Raw genomic sequence first — 20,498 nt, 5'->3', positions numbered from 1 at the left:
TATTCACTGACTGATACAGAATGAATGTACTTTTACCGCATACTGACATCAATCCCAGATATTGTAAATACTTTGTATTAAATCGATAACCCATGTCTTGTACACAAGACAGAGAGGCAAAAATCAATCCGAGGGAATACGGGCAATACGAAGTATATAATGTAAGACATAAAAGACACAAAACAGCATAAAAACATAAAAAACATAAAATTGGCAGGTGGTTTGATCAAAGACTTGTTTTGAGTGACATCATAGGGCCTTACGTCAGGTACCTCGGATCCCAGCCAAGTTAGTATGGCAACGGAAGTACCTGGCTCCGTTGTTCCCGGTCAAAATTTCCTGGGCTTTCAATTTACATATTCGCCTCTTCTTCACTTCATTTTCTTGGATTCTTTCTCTCTGGAAATCCATTCGGATTTATCATTATATTCACACCATGTCCTAATAACCCTTTATTCCTCTATTAACCCCTACCGCGTGTCCCCCCCGAACCTATCAACAACGGTGATCTGCCATTATCGCCACCCCGATGGAGGAAGGAACCGTCCAAACACCCTCTGAGCCTCCTCCGCTCCCATACTCGTTGCGGACAAGGAAGAAGTCGATCGCCTTCTTCTGGACTATATTTGTGATTGATACCTTGGCTCAGCCGTTGATTCTGTATTGGTGTCTTTGGTATCTCACCGATCTATCACCCAATTTGGGTATGTCTTGCGGGGTGGAACAGATACACCCGTTCAGGTTGCTGATTAGGATGTGCAGTCTTCTCAATCGTGACCGCATCACTTGGAGGAGTTTCGGTCTTTGAATACTTTTACCGCCTTCATAATCTATTCCGCAAAAAATCGCGCGCCCGACCCCTGAACTCCCGCGTATCATGGGTAGGTTTCGACCTAGGATTGATCTGGATCATTAACTAATACCTCTCGGTAGCTGGACTTTTTCCAAATCAACTTCACCATCGTGTGGTTGATTTTGGCTGTTGAACTGGTCGTGTAAGTCTAGCATATACCCAGAAGCGGGCTAATCAATAAGCTAACAAATTCGCAGTGGATCGGTACCTGAACAACCATATGGTTAGACCAACCCACAATATCTTATGAAATTGGCTCATACTGACCGCTTACACAGTGCGCCTCATCGCCATGGTCCTACCGACCGTTATGTTCTACTTCGGATTCGTCTACCTCTCCCTTGACATTTTCCGTATGATGGGCTTCAAGGCCCCGTTCCGAATCTCCTCCACGCCCAAAGGCTCCGTTATGCCAACTGCTTTGTACGCGCTTATTGAGGATGTGGTGGCAGTCGACGGTGGTGGTGGACAGATATATCGATATGCTCTCCGAACTCGATACCTATCGAGTCCTTATTTCCGCCGTATGCTCTTCGAAATGAACTGTTTCTGGAGTGGAGGATCTATCATCTGCGCCGCCGCCATTACTGCGGTTATTTTCACCGTTCAGGAAAACGTTGCATTCACGGTAAGCGAGAATCAATTCAACCTTAAATAACAAGAAAACTAACCTTACGTGCAGTTGGGCTGGACCCTTCCGTTTGCCTGGGCTATTATTTGGACCTTGATCACAATCCCCTGGGTTCAGAGTGACCTACGTCGTGAGAAGAAGGCATGGGCAGAAAACCGTGGACAAGGCGGCATTCCTTGGGTTGACGATATCAGCGCGCCCACCGCACGTACCCGCTTTGCGTCCGTTCAGGCTAATATTTGGCCCTGGACTCGTGATGATCAGAGCCCCCCCCTCGACGCCATCCGTCGGCGCCGAGAAAGTACCCGATGTCCCCAGGGGAGTCTCCAATGGAGCTCATGATGTCCCCAACGATGCCTCCAGCAGTGCCCCTCATGAGGCTTCTCACGTTACCGATGCAACTTATGATGGGACAACTCTTGGCAATCCCAATGTCGAACCATCTACGGAGAAATTATCCGTGTAATATGTATGACTGATGAATTTGTTCCTATTTGCTCTTTTTTGGTTGCACGTGAAAACGCATTTTGGGAGGGGCTTTTATAGATTTTGACCTTATTTGGTTTTTATTCTGCGCAGACTGGTGTCGTTGTATATAGATACCCTATGTTTATTGTCTGGGGAGCATTGAGATTATGTTATTGTTTCATCTAGACTGCTAGACTGCCCACCTAAGTCTCATGTTCCACCGACCCTGATCTAAATTTTGAGAAATGATTCGAATTTGTTTGTCCGATATAACAGATGTAGTGAAACAAGGGCTCAACCAGGGCCTAATCTGATGCTTCTAAGTTCAGACAAGACCCTTTTGCCTCGGATCATACATAAATGATATATTCGTGTAAACTTTCATAGCTATCATCTGGTACACTGTAACACGTAGCATATTGAGGTCTTGGCTGAAAGCTCAACGCATTTTACATTTTAGTTCATCCGACGAGAATGCAACCAAAGATATGAACTATGTTTAAATTAAACCTGGCTGAAGCAGCCTAATGATAAATAGCTACAAAATACACATGTGACACATGTAACCCTAGAACGTTAGCTACATAGCTTCAGGAAATGATAGAGAAGATCATTTCACGATACTATCAGGATTTATAGATCTTCTATTTTTCATTAAAACATTAAAATATAAAAATTTTCCTGCTGTAACTTCAGGGCGTCACCTCCCCCACTCCAACTTGCGGGGTTGACGATCACTGTGCAGGTGTGCATCGACGTAGTAATCGGCTCGGATAACACTTCATAAGCCTCGTCGGATACATGATACAATCTTTATGTGTTATTATTGATTATCATTAATTACAGGATGTGAGGCAGAAGCTATAAAATGAGCTTACTCGGCTAAGGTTCGCTAGAAAATAGCAATCCATTCTTTCTTCAAAACCATGGAGGGATCTATTTCAAGATTTCTTCTTTTGGTCTTTAGCCTTCTATCTGTAGTACAAGCCATCGATCCATTCACCTATGACAATGACACTTTCATTCTCCATGGTGAGCCCTACCTCCTTCGTGGCGGCCAGATGGATCCGCAACACATCCCCCACGAACTATGGCCCGATCGCCTAGAAAAGGCACGCGGCATGGGTCTGAACACGATTTTCTCTTATGTATTCTGGGATCAGCTCGAGCCCACCCAAGGCTCGTGGGATAACACCGGCAACAACGACATCGCAAAGTACTTCCGTCTTGCACAGGAAAAGGGATTGAATATAATTCTGCGGCCAGGCCCGTACGTTTGCGCCGAACATGAATGGGGCGGTTTCCCAGCGTGGCTCAGCGAGATTCCGGGGATGGTTGTCCGCGACAACAACAAGCCTTTCCTGGAAGCCTCGAAAGCTTTCATCAACCGCCTTGCAGAGGAGGTGGGTGATCTTCAGGTCACTAACGGAGGACCCATCTTGATGGTCCAGATTGAGAACGAGTATGGATCCTATGGAAGTGATCATGAGTACTTGGGTGCTTTGAAGGATATATTCACTGCTGCTTTCGACGTACCCTTTTACACGAATGACGGTGGTTCCCAGGCAATGCTCGAAGGCGGGCAGATCTCAGGTGTCTTGGCTGAGACGGACGGTGACGTTTACGATGGATTCGCTGCTCGCGACAAATATGTTACCGATCCAACTAGTCTTGGTCCCCAACTCGATGGCGAATACTATATCACATGGCTCGATCAGTGGGCAAGCAATTATACCCACAAGAGCAACGTCGGAGACAAGGAAGCGACGGATAAAATCACGAAAGATATAAAGTGGCTATTGAATAATAACGGTTCATTCAATCTGTTCATGTTCCACGGTGGTACGAACTGGGGATTCCAAAATGGAGCTGACTGGGCCGATGCCCTGCAGCCCATCACCACAAGTTACGATTACGGTGCACCCCTCGACGAAACAGGCCGGACGAATGAGATCTACCATGCGATCCGAGAGACTATTGGCGCGATCATCGGAGAAGACAAGCTCCCTGCTCTTCCAGCAGAACAGCCATTGATTGAAATACCGTCTGTTAAACTTACCCCGTCTGTGGACATTTTTGATTCCCTCCCCAAACCCATCGAGAAGGAATTCCCAGTCAATATGGAAGCGGTTGGCCAGGCGACTGGACTAATTCTCTACCGACACGTTACGACAACCCCCGTCAGTGGCACAATCAAGACTGGCGATAGACCCCGTGATCGGGTCCTCGTGTACGTGAACAAGAGTCGAGTCGGTGTGATCGATGGCACGTATGCTTCACCGAGCACCGTCAACGTGGATCTGAAAGAAGGCGATGTGCTCGACATCCTAGTCGAGAACCTGGGACGCGTTAACTATGGACCTGAGATCGTGGACCAGCGTAAGGGAATTGTGGGCAACGTCACCGTTGGCGAAAGTGTGCTTTCCAAGTGGGCGATATATCCCTTGCCCTTGTCCTCGCCGCCCGACTCCACCGACAGCAAAACGCCCCTGAAGCCCTCCGCTACTTCAGGCCCTATCTTCTTCACTGGCTCATTCGATTTAGATAAGGTTGGTGATACGTTCCTCGAGCTACCTGGTTGGACAAAGGGCGTGGTTTGGGTCAATGGAGTCAATTTGGGACGTTATTGGGTTGTGGGACCGCAGCAGTCGCTTTACCTTCCTTGGTGCTATCTTCGCGAAAGTGACAACAAGATCACTGTTCTTGCACTTGAACCTACGGGGACTGATAGCTCTGTCCGTGGAGTCACCTCGCGTAGCTGGGGTAATAACCCTGATCCTGATGCTCCGTGAGATGGGGCTAAGACACGGTGCTAGACAGGTATCATATAGGGTCAGAATGAATAGAAGACTACATACATTAAAGAGTATTTCCCAATCAAAGATCAAATTGCTGTTATACCCGGAATTGATATAAATTTATTCCTGCTGTAACTCTTTGGTCCAACGTTTGCCGATCAATGGAGATGTAGCCACTATAGATTGCAAAATTGGTCCATTATAGTAGAAGAGTAACGAGAAGCCTATATGCAACTCTTCAATCAATGAATCTTATTGCACCCCGACTTCTCTGTAGATATCTCATAGCAAATGTATAGCCGGTAACGAATATGTATTAGAGAACTATAGCAACACCCTATATTGGTCAGCCTTTTGCAAGTTGCATTCTGATTTCTCAAGGACCAAGAACCGTAGAACAATTAACTATATAAGGATAATTCTCAATTCTTCAAGATTCAAAAACTGGAAGCATAATTCATACTCGCAACTTTGGCCGAGTTGGTTATGGCGCCAGACTCAAGAAATTTACTTCTTTCACTGTCTCAGTGAGCTTTCTGGTCTCGAAAGAGGCGTGGGTTCGAATCCCACAGGTTGCATATGAGTTTCTTTTTTAGTTCCTTATCAGTGTTATTTGATTGGCTTTGACATTTTTATTTTGTGGGTCTGAGGGGTAACAACCATGGAACGGCAATAAATAATCTGTGCCTGGAATAAAATAATATTTGTTCATATTTATTCACATGTGGGGCAACCTGAATCTTAACTTTTCTAAAGTTTTCTGAATATTTTTCTTTTTTAAATTCTTCAAGTCTCTCCACGTCTATTCAAGTCTCTGTCACCTTTGTCGTCTATCTGGCTCCCTCACCTCGTCTCACGGCCTATTTGCTACGGCAAGGCAAGCTCAAGCTGCCCACCATGGCCCTTACGAACGTCGATCAAATTGCCCCCTCCAAACCGGTTGAAAAGATTTCCGAAAAGACTGCCGATGTACTCGTGACGCCTTGCGATCCATGGCCTGCACCTTACTATTTGGATGGTGGTTTCCGTCGTGTGACACCATATCATTACACCTATAACACCAACTGCAAGGAGCGATGGAGGGGTCGCCAGCTGGTCGAGATCTTCACGTCCGAGTTTCGTGATCGCAAGCCAGAATACTATGTACGTGAATGTATGGGCCTCCAGATGTACGGGAATCGCAAACTAACAATTACCAGAGGAAAGCCCTGGAGAATGGCCTTGTACAGGTTAACGGCGTGACAGCCGGCCCCGAAACGACACTTAAAAACGGCCAGGTCATCTCACACACCCTCCACCGTCACGAACCGCCCGTTACAAGCCTTCCCGTTGGAATCATTTTCGAAGACGATGACCTCCTTGTCATTGATAAGCCTGCTGGTGTGCCGGTGCACGCCGCGGGTCGATACCACTTCAACACAGTGGTCGAAATTCTGCGCTCCGAGCGTAGCTCTGAATGGTTACCTCGTCCATGCAATCGACTTGACCGATTGACATCTGGAATTATGTTCATTGGAAAGCATCCCAAGGCCGCGGACAAAATGGCCGCGGCGCTCAAGGCCCGCTCCGTACAGAAGGAGTATGTCGCGCGCGTGAAGGGCAAGTTCCCAGACGGCGTGATTGTCTGCGATCAGCCAATCATGCAGGTTAGCCCGAAACTAGGTCTAAACCGTGTACGTGCCACCGGAAAAGAAGCGACGACCAAGTTCCGTCGCTTGGCTTACTACCCTCCCGAGGTCGCAAGGGATGTCGAGTCATCCAGCGACGACGAGCGTCCCGCTACCCCGGCTGCGGAATTGGCCAATGAGTCCGAGGGCTACAGTATCGTGCACTGTTTCCCGCTGACAGGCCGTACCCACCAAATCCGTGTCCACCTCCAGTTCTTGGGCCACCCGATTTCTAACGACCCCATCTACTCCAACCGCCGTGTGTTTGGGCCCGACCTTGGCAAAGCTGAGGTGACCGCAGAGCGCGATGAAGAGATCGTCGCGCGGTTGTCTCTCATGGGTAAGACCGAGATTCCCGATACGGTCTCGTACCGCACACACCTGACCGCGGCGCCGAATGTCCCACCGAACACCGACCCGTTGCTTGTCAATGAGATCATGCACCGCGAGCAGATGGCCGCAGCTGAGGACTACGCGAAACGCAAGGGCGAGCGTTTGTCCGGTGACCTCTGTGAAGTCTGTGGCACAGAGCTGTACTCGGACCCAGGCCCCCATGAGCTGGGTATCTTCTTGCATGCTGTTGCGTATGCCGACAAAGACGGTGATTGGGGTTACCGAAGCCCCATGCCTCGCTGGGGCTTGCCTCCTGCGGGCATGGAGGGTCCCCGCGAGTGTCCGGACTGGGTTCCTGCGGCTGAAGGCGAGGAAGTTGTCATTGGCCATGGGACTATTCCGGCTGGCCTGGGTGATGACGACCATGCTGCAGATGCAAAGACTGGCTCTGTGCTTCTAGAAGGCGTTGGTCTTGTTAATATCTCCGAGGCTGCGAAGATGAACGAGTCTCCCCGTGAAGCTACAGAGGCACCTGCTACGAACTAATGATGTTATCTTTTAGGGGTTCCTTTCTCGAAAATACCTTCTATTTATATCATATTTCTCAAAATGTCTTTGTCTTTGTCTTGATACCACTTTGCTGACCTGCCATGAAAAGTTCACGAGCATAGCGTCTTGGTCTTGGTCTTCCATGACATGTCGATACATTGATTTTTGGTCTTCCTTCTAGTATATAGATTTTCTACTGTTAGAAGTCTTATAGAGATGTGTGCAATCTATCAGAATTCCTTCATATAGCATACCACTTCTAGACCCGGAGTTTATATAACTATCAGAGTCCTGAGATGTAATCCAAATCCCGGTCCGCTCAAACTTTGAGCTTGATTCTCTGCTAAAGATCGTGTAGGGACGATAATGTGGGCCTCGTTTGCCGCTCCATTTATATATATCAAGCGCCAGCACCTTGGCTGAGTGTTCCTGGTCCCTACACAGCCTAGAGCTCGATATCATAAACCTCAAGATCCCATACAGAAGAATATCATCCATTCCCAATAAAGAGCCAGCTCATATATAATTCTTTACCAATTTCGCTATCCCACCAACGCTATAAATGCGGCTATCTTTTAACCTTGATGCAAAACAGACCAAAACATAACGCTCAACGCTAAACGCCTAGTAATGTATCCCAACGATAGATGAAACGCAACCCAAAATTCCAAAATCTAGCTAGTCACCCACATCACTTTCTGACACTGCTCCATCCGCTCCAACGCAGCATCAACACGCCACAACATCGTCCCTGACTGGGTTCCTGGCTGGGGCTTTCCACGCAGCACCGCATTGGACGTTGTGCAGCGCAAGTCGGCTGTCAGACGGTACTGGATGCACTCTGGGTCTGCAGCACAGTAATCCGCACAGGCGGCGAAAGAGGTAGGTGTCTTCGGACCCTTATAATTTTCTTCATCGTCCCCTGCACTCGCGAAGTTGTCCCAGTTATCTAGGTGGTCTGCGAGTGTTGGACGGATGAGGTTGCGGAAGATGTCACTATATGTGAGGACGGTTGAGTTTGTCTGGTGGGTGTTAGTGACGTATCCCTTCCAGAGATAAATATATCCCAACATGGGTATCTAGAAACCACTTACATCCGCAAACCACTGCTGCTCAAATTCCCAGAACCGATCCACATCCGCTGGCGTCATATGGTGGAACGTAAAAGGGGCAAAACACCAAGGCGTCTTGGCGAACGCCTCATGCAACATATCCTGTTCCCAAACCGACTGCGTAGTAACATGCGGCCAAGACCAAGTAAGTCCAATCCCAGTCGCAGCAAGCGCCCTCCCAAGCACACAATCTCCCGCCCATTCCTGATCGGTGATATCATCCCACTCATCAATATGCAATTTATGAAAATCCGCAACGGCATGGATAGCCGCATGAGAAAGTATAAATCCAGACCCACCATGCGCAAACAACGTGGGCCCAATCTGCATCTGATTGCCCAGATATAGTCTCTCCTCGTGATTGAAATGCGCCAGCCACGAGAGCAGATTCGGCCAGATCGGATATGTGTCTGCTTCCAGGAACACGAACCACTTTGCGTCTGGCTTCGCGCGTCGCGCGGAATGGATCATAGGAAGGAATTTCCACTTGTCCAGTTTCCAGCCTGGGTTCTCAGTCATACCTGACGGGCCGTTGGCGACTTTCGTATAGTCTTGCGAGGTTAAAGCTGCATGGCCGCCTGCTCGGGCGCGGTTATATAAGGAGAAGTCTTCGTTGTTTTGTTTGAGAGTGTCGGAGACATTGAGGAAGACGTCTTGCGTGCGTATTCCGGCTATGTCTTCTTCGAAGTCGGAGACGATTATCTTGTGCGGGACGCAGCGGAGGGTTGTTCTCAGATGGACGGGGACTTTGTCTTGGGCTTCTGTGATGCCTGTTTTGACTACTACCAACACAGAATCCATTCCGGTGTCTGTCGGACAGGATGAGGGGACATGGTTGGTGTTGGTTATTGGGTCGGTCTCGTTGTGTGTATCAATCGTTAGCCCACTAGCGGGTTCGGTCACGTCCTGCGTGATCTTTGAGCCGAAATCGGCATGTATGAATTGGAGGATCAAGAGGATAAGGATCACTGGGCCTAGAATGAGGACCCAGCGACCATATCGGTGTGGGAGAGAGGGCATTTTTCGGAGGTTCGGGTTCATGGATTCTAGAGGTAGAGAGGAAGAGAATCCAAGAATAGGGTCTCCATATCCAGATGGAGGCCTAATATAAGACATAAAAGTTGAGGGGATCTTCAGGAGGGGGTCTCCAAGTTCTTAAGTGATGGGCCTGTGGGGGCTGATACAAGTTCAAAGTTGCCTATGTACATCATCGGTGACATTCAAACCAGGGTTGTGGCACCATTATTCTCAAGGATTAACCAGATGTGAGACATTGACCTGGATAATAGAGATAATGGACGCATGCTACGTTTCCTAATGTCCAATTCTATCCTGATCCTGTACTCCTATGTCGTGCTGGTCTCAGAACTCCAAGGTTTTTTTTGTTTGCTTATGTTGCGTACGTCACCACTTAAAGGTGGGTCCGATGATCTGAAACGTGTGATAGGGATCGACTACATGTAAAGGGGTTTCAGGTTGGGTATATTAATATATTGTAAGGGGTGAGAGTATAAGGGATGTATATGTTGTAGTCGGAAGTTGATGTTTTTAGGGTTACGATTTTGTTTGGGTACACCCATGAACTACACTGGACGTACACGGTACAACTACATGTACCAGGCCAGATTAGAATCTTGACCTCAATTGAAATGATTGAAATGACTTGGAGTGAACCAAAGGGATTTTTGTAATTTTTGTTGTCATTTCAGAGAACAGTTCTCTCGCTTCACAGCGCCCGGCACTATGACAAGGCCCGAGCCGGACATGCCATGCACAATCCTTAAATTTCGTTATCGCCGAAGAGATAGTATCGCCATACAAAAACCCCGACCTCGTGCACCCATCCCAACTAAAAGGAAACAAACTGGGTTTATTCCATTTATGCCTCGGTGGTGACACGGCCCTTGGGGTTAGTGACCTTGACACCGAGAGCCTTGGCCTTCTCGATGATCTCAACACGCTTGCGGGAAGAAACGGCGTGGCCGATCCTGTAAATTGGTTAGAGAAAGAAATATATAAGGCGACTTGATCGCTGATAGGCACAGTTGGGACTGGCGCAGGAGGCATAACGTACTCAGCAGCGAAGGTGCGGTTGTGCATGAGGAGGAGCTCGACGTCCTTGGTGTTGTGGACGAGGAAAGCCTTGTGGCCGGAAGGCATCATGTGGCGGGTCTTCTTGTTGGAACCGTAACCGATGGAGGGCATGGCCATCTGGCCCTTGAAACGGCGACGAACGCAGTTATCAATACCCTTGGGCTTGCGCCACGAGGCGCCAACGCGCATGAACCGGTCAGACTGGTGACGGTTGAAGCGGTTCGTGCCTAATTGTCGATGTCAGTCCTCCATTCATGAATGTGAAAAATCCATGTTCCGTTTCGGCCTCCACGGCCCTGCGGATAATGTCGCCCTTCGATTCAAGACAGGTGTTGATTTTTTTCCCACTACAATCCTCCAATGGTTTTTTTTTTCCTTCGTTTGTTGCATCTTGCTGAGCTGGCTTTGTTTCATTTGGTCGACGATCGAAGGGCGAAAGTATCCAGGGCACGGGCACGAAAAGGAATGGAACAGGTAATCGGGAACATACGCTTCTTCACGATAGGGATGTGCTGCTTAGCGGCGACCATCTGGAATCAAAATTAGTGACTGAATCGAATATCATGCGCATTTGGTGACTGACCTTGTCGGTATTGCTGGGTCTCGCCGGGCGTTCGAGAGTTGTCGGGTCGGAGTTCAATCTCGAAAACTTCTCTCTCAGGTTCTCCCGCAGCAGAGTGGGAGACCCACACTAGTGCGCTTTGGGCGAACTAAGCGAAAGCAGACCACTTATGTCAGCCTAGGGCTGGTCTAGCCCTAGCCCTACTATTCCTCTTTGGGTAATATCTGGAGATGTTCTATACAACTGTAGATGCCCATAGTCTCTCCTTTATTACGCTGCACATTATACTAGTATTACATTTAATATTTCAATATATTTTAATCTTTATGCATTGATTCTAGAATGATTTCTATATAACATCTAAATATCACTGCAAATGCAACTGAACCTTCTCGCCATCTTTCTCGCCACTCCGCAACATCTGCTCCAAGATCTCAAGATCCGCCAATGCCTCCTCGGGAGACTGTCTAATGTCAGGTTTTCCACTCACGATAGAGTTTGCAAACTCCGCCACCTCCGGGACAACACCCCGGCCATCAAACTCAACATGGTGCTTCTCGCCATTAACAGTCACATCATCGAAGTTCAAGGTGACGACACCTTTCTCGCAAGCAACCTCGAAAATCTGATCATTAAATGAGGATCCCCACGACAAAGAGATAACGCCAGTAGCACCAGATTCAGTCTTCGCAACGGCATCCACTGTATCAACCGGTGGAAGGAATGCTTTCTGCAACTGCGACTGCGCCGAAAGGATGCTAAGACGCTCCGCGGGGCCTAGAATCAGGCGCAGCGCAGCAGTCATGTGCACACCACCGTCCAAAAGGAATCCACCCTGGTACTCAGGAGTCTTGCGCCAGGCGGTGTCTAGTTCAGATAGTCAGTCTCCGTTAAGATCTTCCATGTAGAGAATCAGGACTAAACATACGGAAGTACTTGTTGTTCTCATCCATCAGGCTGTGAACGTTCACCCGGAAGTTTTGGACCTTGCCCAGTTTTTGGACTTGCTCTGCCGCGAAGAGGAACTTCGTGATATAACGGAAGTTCTCGGCGACAGCCCAGAAGACCTTGCTGGTATCGATGGTACTCTTGTACCATTTCAAAAGTTCCTGGGCAGTGGCAACATCCTTGGCGATAGGCTTTTCGGACAAGACGTGCTTGCCAGCGAGGAGTGCTTTCTGAATGAACTCCGGCTGAACCAGAATAGGAAGGCTATCAGAGTCGGGGGTTAGTGTTTCGCTCAGCTAGTTGATTCTAGAGAAATGGAATCCCGTACGCAATAATCACCGCGCCGATGTCTGAACGAGCCAGTAGATCGGCATAGGACTTGTCAGAGCCTGAGTCCTCAGAGTAGAGATCGACTTCAGACGTGCCACTGGCGAGGTCCTGGGCTGACTTCAAGGACCGAGAATAGATAGCCTTGAGTTGGAAGTTTGAGGCAGCTTGGACGGCGGGCTATGTGATTAGTTAGTCAAGTAGATTATATAGAAGATGGTACTATTAGGGAGTTTGTCATACAAGGTGTTGCTCTTTCGCAAAGAGACCTGTTGAATGTTAGCTAGTGCATACAGCGTAGAGTATATTGTAGAAGTATGTACCACTGCCGATGATAGCCACGCCGATAGACATAATTGTATAGAGGGGGAGAGAGAGAAAAAGAGATATAGAGATGTCAAGATATAGATGAAATATCAAATGTTGTTACTTTTCCAGTCCTTCCGGTACTATTAAAGGAAGTTCAGCAGTGGAGTACATTTGAATGTACCCCCAAAGCCACTTCAAACTGCGGGAAGGTCCAACCTCGACGCACGTCATTTGTCCGGATGCATTTCCTATTAAGTCACATCTCTAGCGGATACTTATACTTTAGGACTAGCTTGATGTATACTCTGTACGGAGTACGGAGTACCTACAATACTTCTCTCCAAGTGCCTATACGAGGACACGGAAACTCCGTGATAGATCGGGTTTACAATTCAAGAACTCCTCACATTATGTCGGCAAAAAAGACCATAACCAAACTCTCCAATAATACCACCATCCAAATGCGCCAAAATATCAAAAGGGAATCCCAACCCAAATCCTACCAAATACACGCCCAATCATTCCCATCATCAAATAATCCAATCGTACCAGTCGTAAAAGTAAAAAACCCCCACATGTCAGCCGAAAGCCTTCCGACCATCATTGCTGATTAACCAAAGCCCTCAACCGTTCCACACGCGCCATAGCATTCTCCAACTTCTCCAGCCGACTACGCTTCTCAACATCCCTCCGTTCCAACACAGCAACCCTCTCCTCAAGCTTCGCGCGAGCCTTCCGCTCCTCCGCAACCATCTCATTTGCCTGACTGAAAAGTTGTACAGTCAACTCCTCTAACTCAGTACTTGCCTGCGAAAGCTGCGACTCGGCCGCCTCGCGCAGTCTCTGTTCGCGCGTAAGCGCATCCTGTAATTCGGCGGTGTGCTCGCTATTCGCGGGGGACATATGTGTGTGGGGTGTTGTCAGCGCGGTCGGGGTACTTGGGAGAACGGCGCCGCTGGATGTTGAGGGTGCGCTTGCTGGGGTTGCGCTGCCGCGTCGGTAGGGGAGAAGAGAGGCTAGGTTTGTAAGGCGACTGTGGTATGTTTGTGGTTGGGATTGGGATTCGGAGGATGTTGGGCGTTGTGGTGAGGAGTGGTCGGGTTGGGAGGGGGTCTCCCCAGTGAAGAGCTGCTTCGTGGGGTATGATAGGACCCTTGGGATTGAGAGGCTCGTAGACGGCGGATTTCATCTTCGTACTCGGTGAGTTTGGAAGCTGTTGATGGGGTTAGCGGGGAGTTTCTTGGTTTATGGCTGGCTTGGAAGAAAGGGAAGGGTTTCCAAAAAAAAGAAGAAAAAAAGTAGACTACTGTATTTTCTGTAGACATGCGATCACATTCATGCTATGCTTGTGTATGTAGTCTGACAAAACAAAACAGTCGAGTCCTGCAAAGGCTTACCTGTAGCGGAAGCGCGCGCTGTCAACGCATGCACCTGCCCCTCCAGCTCCTGGATTCTATCGTGGGCGCCAGAACCATCTTCGAGAAATCCTTCGCCCCAACACATAGGACATTGTTTTTCTGATATAGCAACACCCTTCATGGCCGGTGCGACAAGTGTAGTAGTGAGGGATGTTGTAGTCGACATAACAGCATGGGGCCTTACCCCGGGATTGTCAGGGTTTAATTGGTTTCACTAGTCGAAGGATGGATGTAACGGTCCACGGGTGATTTGACGGGGTTTAAGAAGTGCCCCGAGTACAAATAAAAAAGAGAAAAAAGAGAAGGAAAAAAAAGAAGGAAATTTCAAAGGCTGAAAATCATAATCCCTGGCCCTTTGAAGGGGTTACAATTAATTCCATACCGGCCACTCTATTTCTTGGCCAATTGTATCTCCTTGGTTCCTGGATGATCCCATAAACATGTTATGAATGCCATTTAGATGAGGATCTTGAACTATCTTCAAAACATGCTCGAAACAACTAGTTAATTGACAGCGAGCTCAGTTGATTATGTATATACTAAACTCCATACATCTCATATCTCATATCCTCGGTACATAAATCTGCCACGTTCGAACCGTTTGAGACTAGTGGATCCTATTTATACCCTTGCTTGATCCAATAGTCGACTTATGTACGGAGTACGGAGTACCATAAAATCTGGACTATTGTTTTATGTCTTGAATCTAGATGCTTTTACTACTAAAATTAGATATCAAATTGATAGTTATTCTCTATAAACACTGTTTTTCATTAGAAAAAAAGTCCAACCTCCCCATTTCTTCAAAACTGATCGACCACGTTCTGATACACTAGTGTTTTGGAACTTGGCCTTGGCAGAGATATACAGACCGGCCCCCCTATATACTGGCAGCATGTCTATATTGTACACCTAGGTAACCTCTCATTATATACATCCCCTAAACATTCTACAAAAGCACAATTGTCAGTGAAGACTGCATTTCATTCTATGCTAGGCGGAAATTCAACTCAAGGTTAATACGCAGAAATGGGGCAAGGACCATCGAGATAACTCTGCCATGCAAAGACCCCAAAAGAATTGAATTAGGAGCAGTCACAGAAAGAAGAGCAAAAGAACAGGAATTTATTTCGTCAACGTTGTGCTCATGAGAGGGGTGCTCGTAATGACTATTCTCGCAGAGTCGTCTTGTTCGCATGGCCGAGAACGAAGAAAGAAGAGTGTCCAAAGACCCCAACCCCCTAGATCCACGGCAGACAGAAACGAGAAAGAAACAGGACCACCCGTGGTCAATCGAACGGAAGAGAGGAGAAAAGAGAACAAGCAAAAAAAAGGAAAGGGAAAATAAAATGGAACATGTAGTATTCATTTCGCATCGGCTGTAATGGTCATGGGCAGATCACTTTGAGTCACGCATGGGAATAATAGCTAGATAGCGAACAAGACATAAAATGAAACTTTTCGGACTGCCAGATCATCGAAGCGAGGACTAGATTTATATCGAAAAATCTAGCCCACGGAAAAAGGAAAAGAGATCATGAAACCAAAGGGCAAAAGAGTAGGAGTGGAAAGGAGAATAAAGCTCAATCAGAAAAAGCAAATCTACGTCCGGCGCTGAGACATGGCGGGAGTAGGTGGTAATTATGAGTGACAAACCTATCCCGGTGCAACCGCTCAAGGTAACTTGACCGAGCAGTGCACCCAAGACCGGAATGAACCTCGTCCAGAATTAACCCACCTGCGTACCCGGTAAAATCCAAGGCTCAGGGCAAAAAAACGGCCGTTGCTTCGGGGTATCGATACGTTTATGCGAATCCACGACCAGTCTGTCCACGGCGGTTGTTGCGCTTGTTCACACTGACCGTGCTCCATCCCTCGTCGTCACCGCCAGCACCAGCCTCAGGGGCCGGGGCTCTCCAACCGTTAGCAGACGCCTTCTTGGTTTCGGCAGGAGCGGCAGCTGTCGTCTCCTCGGTCTCCTGGTCGGCGGTCAATTCGCCATCCTCGCCGGCCCGTTGGAGGACCTCGAAGTTGCCACCACCCTTAGGGGTCTCCAGGGCATCCTTGCCGTTGTGGTCCACGGGAGGGGCTGACTCCTTGAGCTGCCTTTGCTTCTCGGCGAACTTTTCGGCCTTCTCGGCTTTGGCCTTCTCGGCAGCTTCCTGCTTTTGGCGAATGGCCAGCTGGCGTCTCTCCTCAACCTGACGCTCGCGGGTAGCAGTGTCAATGGGGCGAGCGGCACCGAAGGGGCTGGCCTTGGAGTCGCTGCTGGCTGAGGCGGGGGCGGGGTTCTCTGAGACGGTGCGCTTCGTCAAGTTCAGTTTGGGGCGGCTAGCAGGGGCAGCAGGAACGGCAGGAGTGGCAGAGGGGGAGGCGGGGCTGATGGGCTCCTTAGGAGTTTCGTCGGGGCGCATTCTGGCGCGCCACTGGTTGTCCATATCGGCGGCAGTGGGTGTAGGCTCCGGGCGAACGTGCTCGGGGCGGGGAGGGCGCGAGCCCTCGTCCTGGGAACGTCCCTCACCCCATGCGGCCTCGGTTCTGCGGAAGCTGGAACCGGGTCCGTCGTTGCTGTGCTCTCGGCCACCCTCGCGATGAGGGCCACCGGCAGAGGGCGAAAGGGGTCCCTTGCGCTCCCAGTTGTTGAAGTCACGGGGCTTTCCGTCGGACTCGAAGTTGCTACGGCGGCCACCGCGATCATCGCCCGCATCGGAGCCGGCATCCATGCCACGTCCAAAGCTGGAGCGCTCAGGCACACGGCGTTGGGGAAGTTCGGGGAGAGGGCCACGTCGGGACCAGTCAAGATCCTTACCTTCTAGGCGAGATTCCTTGGCTAAAATAACCTGTCAGTTGAAATATTTACCAAACGCTAACCTTCGGTACTTACGAGGCTCCGCAACACTGGTACGGATGGAGCGTCCCTGGAAAGACGAGCCAGAGAGATCCAGAGCCTTCTGCAGACCCTCGACGGTCTCGAACTCAACATATCCGAATCCCTTGGGGGCCTTTGTCAACTTGTCTTCCACGAGACGGACGCTCGTCACACCACATCCAGCGAAGAACTCGGTGATATCGGCGTCAGTTGATTCGAAGGAAAGGTTGCCAATGTGGCAAGTGTAGGGGGGCTGGGTGGGGAGATCAAGAGGCTCCCGGACGGCATATCCACCACGCTCGCGCTCTAATCATTCAATCTGTCAGGACCCGTTCTCTGTATATCTAGCGCGCGGGGTATCATACCAAAACCGCCAGTGGAGCCGGAGCCGAATGCCAAATCACCTGCGGGGCGACGGCTGAAGGTGGATGCCAAAGGCTGGGCTGTCGATATTGTAAGCAAGGGTTCCGATCAACGATAAGCATGTTAGGATGTTAGGGTATCGGGCACACTACATACTGGCTATAAATTTTGTTAGTACAATTTCGCAATTTCCATAGCGGGGGAAGATCTGCAACTTACAAGGAAGGGGCATATCCTCCATCTCATCAGCCCAAGAGCCAAGGCCTATAGTCGTCAGTAATCACATCCAATCATCCAATCATCCAAATTTTTCCCGGTCACTCACTTTCATCAGCCAAGAAGGTGCTCATAGACATCTTCTGGGCTTTGTTTTTGGGGAGCTGATATTCCATCATGTTAGCCAATCGCCTATAAATATTTTCGCGGGGGAGCGATGCCCTGGGGAAATGGAAGGTCTGGAACGAACCCATGATTGCGGTTTGAAGTGGGAAACGCGCCGGGATTTGTGCGCGCTTCTCGGAGGGAAGGGTTGAAGAGAAGAAAAGGTCAAAAGATCAAAGACACCTGGTGAGAAAACCAAGAATCAAAATTTGAGTCAAGTGTGTTAGGTTCAATATCTGCAAACCCACAGTGGAAAAGTTGGTAGAGGGGAAGTCGGCTGCGGCATGGAAGTGGACGGGTTACTAAATTTTTAGTGATGACGCTAGCCCAATCAGAGCCGCGAGATCGGTCTATACTGGAACTGCAATCATCTTCGAATCCGTTTATATTCCTAGAGGGATGTGAAACTAATAGGTTACTCGTGCTTTTGTTTGCTTCAAAATGAGCAAAGAAAAAAAAAAAAAAAAAGGGAGAGAAAATCCCGAGTTCGTACCTTATTTGTCTACGATGCCGGACTTCTTCATACTCGGCTAAAAATATATCATCAAATATACCCCAAAAACAGTACGGACTACTCAACTTTATCACTGTCGCAACTTGATTGGCTAAATTTTTGTCACTCCAGAAGTAGTCGGTTTACAGTCGCCTCAATTACTTCAAAGTTGTAAGAACCAGCGGTATCACAGGTGTTTGTAGATCGTTCCGCATCAGTTCCTAGTTCAATATGATATACTTTACCGGAGCCTCCAGTACAACATACTATATAGGCCTGGTATAGCCTTTTTGGGCGGGGGGTTTTTTTTTGCTATGTAATACCACAGATTCTACCCGTGCCTAACACCCATCGTAGAGATTATCTACCTCTTTTAGTAACCTACCTAGCCATGGTTTCCATAAATTGATCTACGGGGAGAGTGCCACTCTCATCTAGTCATACTAGGTTAAGTATAGTGAATTTTAGTAGCACTATGGTTTTTACCGATAAATTTGATAAAGCGCTGATCAACAGCTACTTTAATACTTAAACTACTAAGACACCCGGAGATATAGTAACCCTGAAAATTGCACGACTAGAAGTGAACATCATTCCTATGCTTCTTCAGTCTGATTTCCAAATCTTTGTATAACAGCATTGCAAAGCAAGCTCGGAGATCTGAGCTTTGACTTCAACAGTCAACTGGGCAAACCTTTTGACGTAGTGACAGGCGGTTCTTGAAGATTTCGCCTCGTGTTGAAGTGGATATTTGGCTTTTGAGCCAGTTAAAGTACATAAATAGCGACAGTTTGAGGGGAAAATAAAGATCGTGGGGCTGACAGTCTTGCAGGTGATCATCTGGACATAGGCAATGTGGGGATATATATCTATGGATCTTCATACTCTTCATCCACCATTTCTCTCCAGATTTTTAAAAAAGAGTCAGTTGCTGCATAACACGAGTATAAAATACACGCAAATTCTTCAGTTCTAAATTATCCCATTTGAACATCATTGTTTATGCCCTAATTTGTCCACCAGGGCTGGATGATAACATTACATAATCCAGGAACATTGATAGGACACGTGACCGGAACCTTTCTGATTTGGATTGCTGCTTTGATGAGTACATTCGATTATTGTAATTACCCCTCCATGACTCTTAAACTCATGCATCCCTGGGTTTGAAGAAAATATGGGTGACCAAATAAAAAATGTGCAGGACTTTCAGTCCAGCGCCCTCCTGTCTGCAGCCAAAGTCGGAGCCCTTAGCGGTTAGTATCTGCCCTTCATAAGATTGCTTGGGATACAGACACAATGAGTCCCTGGAGATGAAGTACTAATGTTTCAACTAGGAACTGCTGGCCTAATCTATGGAGGAGCCGCCGGAGTCATTAGATCCCCCAATCCCATGATTCATTCATTGTCATGTGGCATCCACTGGTTTGCATGCGGCTCAGCATTTTGGTGTATGTGGAGACACCTTACATGTTTTATATTGCTGATGTCTAACCTTAATACTGAGACAGGGCTGCGGAGTAACCTCATTAAACATCACTACCAAGATAAAGCCTCGCCGAAGGAGCGCACGTACGCGAGTGCTCTATGCGGTGGCATTGCCGGCGGAAGTGTAACGAAGTTGATGGGTACCATATCCCGCACCGAAAGAACATCCTGTGGCATCACTTCTAACCAGATCATATAGGAGGCCGGCTGGTTCCGGGGGCCATCATTTTTTCATTACTCGGCTACTGTGGCCAGAGCGTCTTCAACCGAGTGGACGCGTGGCAAATGGAAAATGCACACAAGACATCAAAACCTTTGATGCAGCGAATGGCTGAATCTAAATGGATCCCACTCCGTTCACTCTCTGACCAAGAATACAGGGAGATGTTGAGTGAAAAGCTGCTTAGCATTGAAGCCGAGATTGCTCTTCTTGATGATAAGATCGAGGAACTGGAGAAGTCTCGACCAGTCCCTTCAAGCTCGAAGTAACCTCGAAAAGCGGGATATATTGAGACTCAAGGAAATGTAAAATTATTGTACAATATGAGGAGGAGAGAGAGTGAAACAAAGAGACATAGATTCAAGAAGAATGAATATAAAGAGCCCGGGCCTGGAGTCCCCCCCAGGGCTGACAAGATGATCTCCCCTGAACCTTGGGAATGTCTTGGGTCGCGTGTCGATCAACCAGAACATACATATAAACAACTATATAGGAACATTCGGAGAATATATTTGGAATATAAAGAAGCTTTATAGTATAATATATCGAAATAATACTAAAAGGCTAAAGCGATGTAAAAAAACAAGAAGCCGGTTTTGGGAAATAACTAGCGTT

The 20,498-nt window shown here is 48.1% G+C and overlaps 8 protein-coding genes across 8 annotated transcripts; 4 read left to right on the top strand and 4 right to left on the bottom strand.

Annotated features, from left to right (window-relative positions):
• Positions 1 to 529: 529 nt before the first annotated feature.
• N7487_001727 (uncharacterized protein) lies at positions 530 to 1,826 on the top strand (the record flags this gene model as incomplete). The annotated part of the gene is made up of 6 exons (XM_056869475.1): positions 530 to 704; positions 763 to 881; positions 934 to 995; positions 1,051 to 1,076; positions 1,132 to 1,481; positions 1,536 to 1,826. The coding sequence occupies 6 exons, from the start codon at positions 530 to 532 to the stop codon at positions 1,824 to 1,826; spliced, it is 1,023 nt and encodes a 340-aa protein (XP_056734259.1).
• Positions 1,827 to 2,878: 1,052 nt separating this feature from the next.
• N7487_001726 (uncharacterized protein) lies at positions 2,879 to 4,744 on the top strand (the record flags this gene model as incomplete). The annotated part of the gene is made up of 1 exon (XM_056869474.1): positions 2,879 to 4,744. One exon carries the CDS (start codon positions 2,879 to 2,881, stop codon positions 4,742 to 4,744), a length of 1,866 nt encoding a protein of 621 aa, XP_056734258.1.
• A 762-nt stretch (positions 4,745 to 5,506) lies between these two features.
• On the top strand, positions 5,507 to 7,296 carry N7487_001725 (pseudouridine synthase family protein; the record flags this gene model as incomplete). The annotated part of the gene is made up of 2 exons (XM_056869473.1): positions 5,507 to 5,893; positions 5,950 to 7,296. Coding segments are annotated over 2 exons (1,734 nt in total), but the record flags the coding sequence as incomplete, so codon positions are not given.
• Positions 7,297 to 7,973: 677 nt separating this feature from the next.
• Positions 7,974 to 9,431, bottom strand: N7487_001724 (uncharacterized protein; the record flags this gene model as incomplete). The annotated part of the gene is made up of 2 exons (XM_056869472.1): positions 7,974 to 8,321; positions 8,394 to 9,431. 2 exons carry the CDS (start codon positions 9,429 to 9,431, stop codon positions 7,974 to 7,976), a joined length of 1,386 nt encoding a protein of 461 aa, XP_056734256.1.
• Positions 9,432 to 10,290: 859 nt separating this feature from the next.
• Positions 10,291 to 12,696, bottom strand: N7487_001723 (uncharacterized protein; the record flags this gene model as incomplete). The annotated part of the gene is made up of 9 exons (XM_056869471.1): positions 10,291 to 10,399; positions 10,486 to 10,732; positions 10,996 to 11,035; positions 11,089 to 11,196; positions 11,456 to 11,934; positions 11,996 to 12,279; positions 12,344 to 12,522; positions 12,586 to 12,611; positions 12,666 to 12,696. 9 exons carry the CDS (start codon positions 12,694 to 12,696, stop codon positions 10,291 to 10,293), a joined length of 1,503 nt encoding a protein of 500 aa, XP_056734255.1.
• Positions 12,697 to 13,251: 555 nt separating this feature from the next.
• Positions 13,252 to 14,235, bottom strand: N7487_001722 (uncharacterized protein; the record flags this gene model as incomplete). Its single annotated transcript, XM_056869470.1, has 3 exons — positions 13,252 to 13,684; positions 13,804 to 13,864; positions 14,049 to 14,235. The coding sequence occupies 3 exons, from the start codon at positions 14,233 to 14,235 to the stop codon at positions 13,252 to 13,254; spliced, it is 681 nt and encodes a 226-aa protein (XP_056734254.1).
• Positions 14,236 to 15,874: 1,639 nt separating this feature from the next.
• N7487_001721 (translation initiation factor 4B) lies at positions 15,875 to 17,771 on the bottom strand (the record flags this gene model as incomplete). Its single annotated transcript, XM_056869469.1, has 6 exons — positions 15,875 to 16,899; positions 16,954 to 17,244; positions 17,304 to 17,381; positions 17,458 to 17,460; positions 17,521 to 17,565; positions 17,627 to 17,771. 6 exons carry the CDS (start codon positions 17,769 to 17,771, stop codon positions 15,875 to 15,877), a joined length of 1,587 nt encoding a protein of 528 aa, XP_056734253.1.
• A 1,581-nt stretch (positions 17,772 to 19,352) lies between these two features.
• On the top strand, positions 19,353 to 20,152 carry N7487_001720 (uncharacterized protein; the record flags this gene model as incomplete). Its single annotated transcript, XM_056869468.1, has 4 exons — positions 19,353 to 19,431; positions 19,513 to 19,626; positions 19,687 to 19,803; positions 19,863 to 20,152. 4 exons carry the CDS (start codon positions 19,353 to 19,355, stop codon positions 20,150 to 20,152), a joined length of 600 nt encoding a protein of 199 aa, XP_056734252.1.
• Positions 20,153 to 20,498: the final 346 nt, after the last annotated feature.

The sequence above is a fragment of the Penicillium crustosum genome (assembly GCF_028827405.1).
Source record: "Penicillium crustosum strain IBT 35664 chromosome Unknown utg000001l_segment0_segment0, whole genome shotgun sequence".
NCBI classification, from domain to species: Eukaryota; Fungi; Ascomycota; class Eurotiomycetes; order Eurotiales; family Aspergillaceae; genus Penicillium; species Penicillium crustosum.
This window is presented reverse-complemented; position numbering and strand designations above follow the sequence as displayed.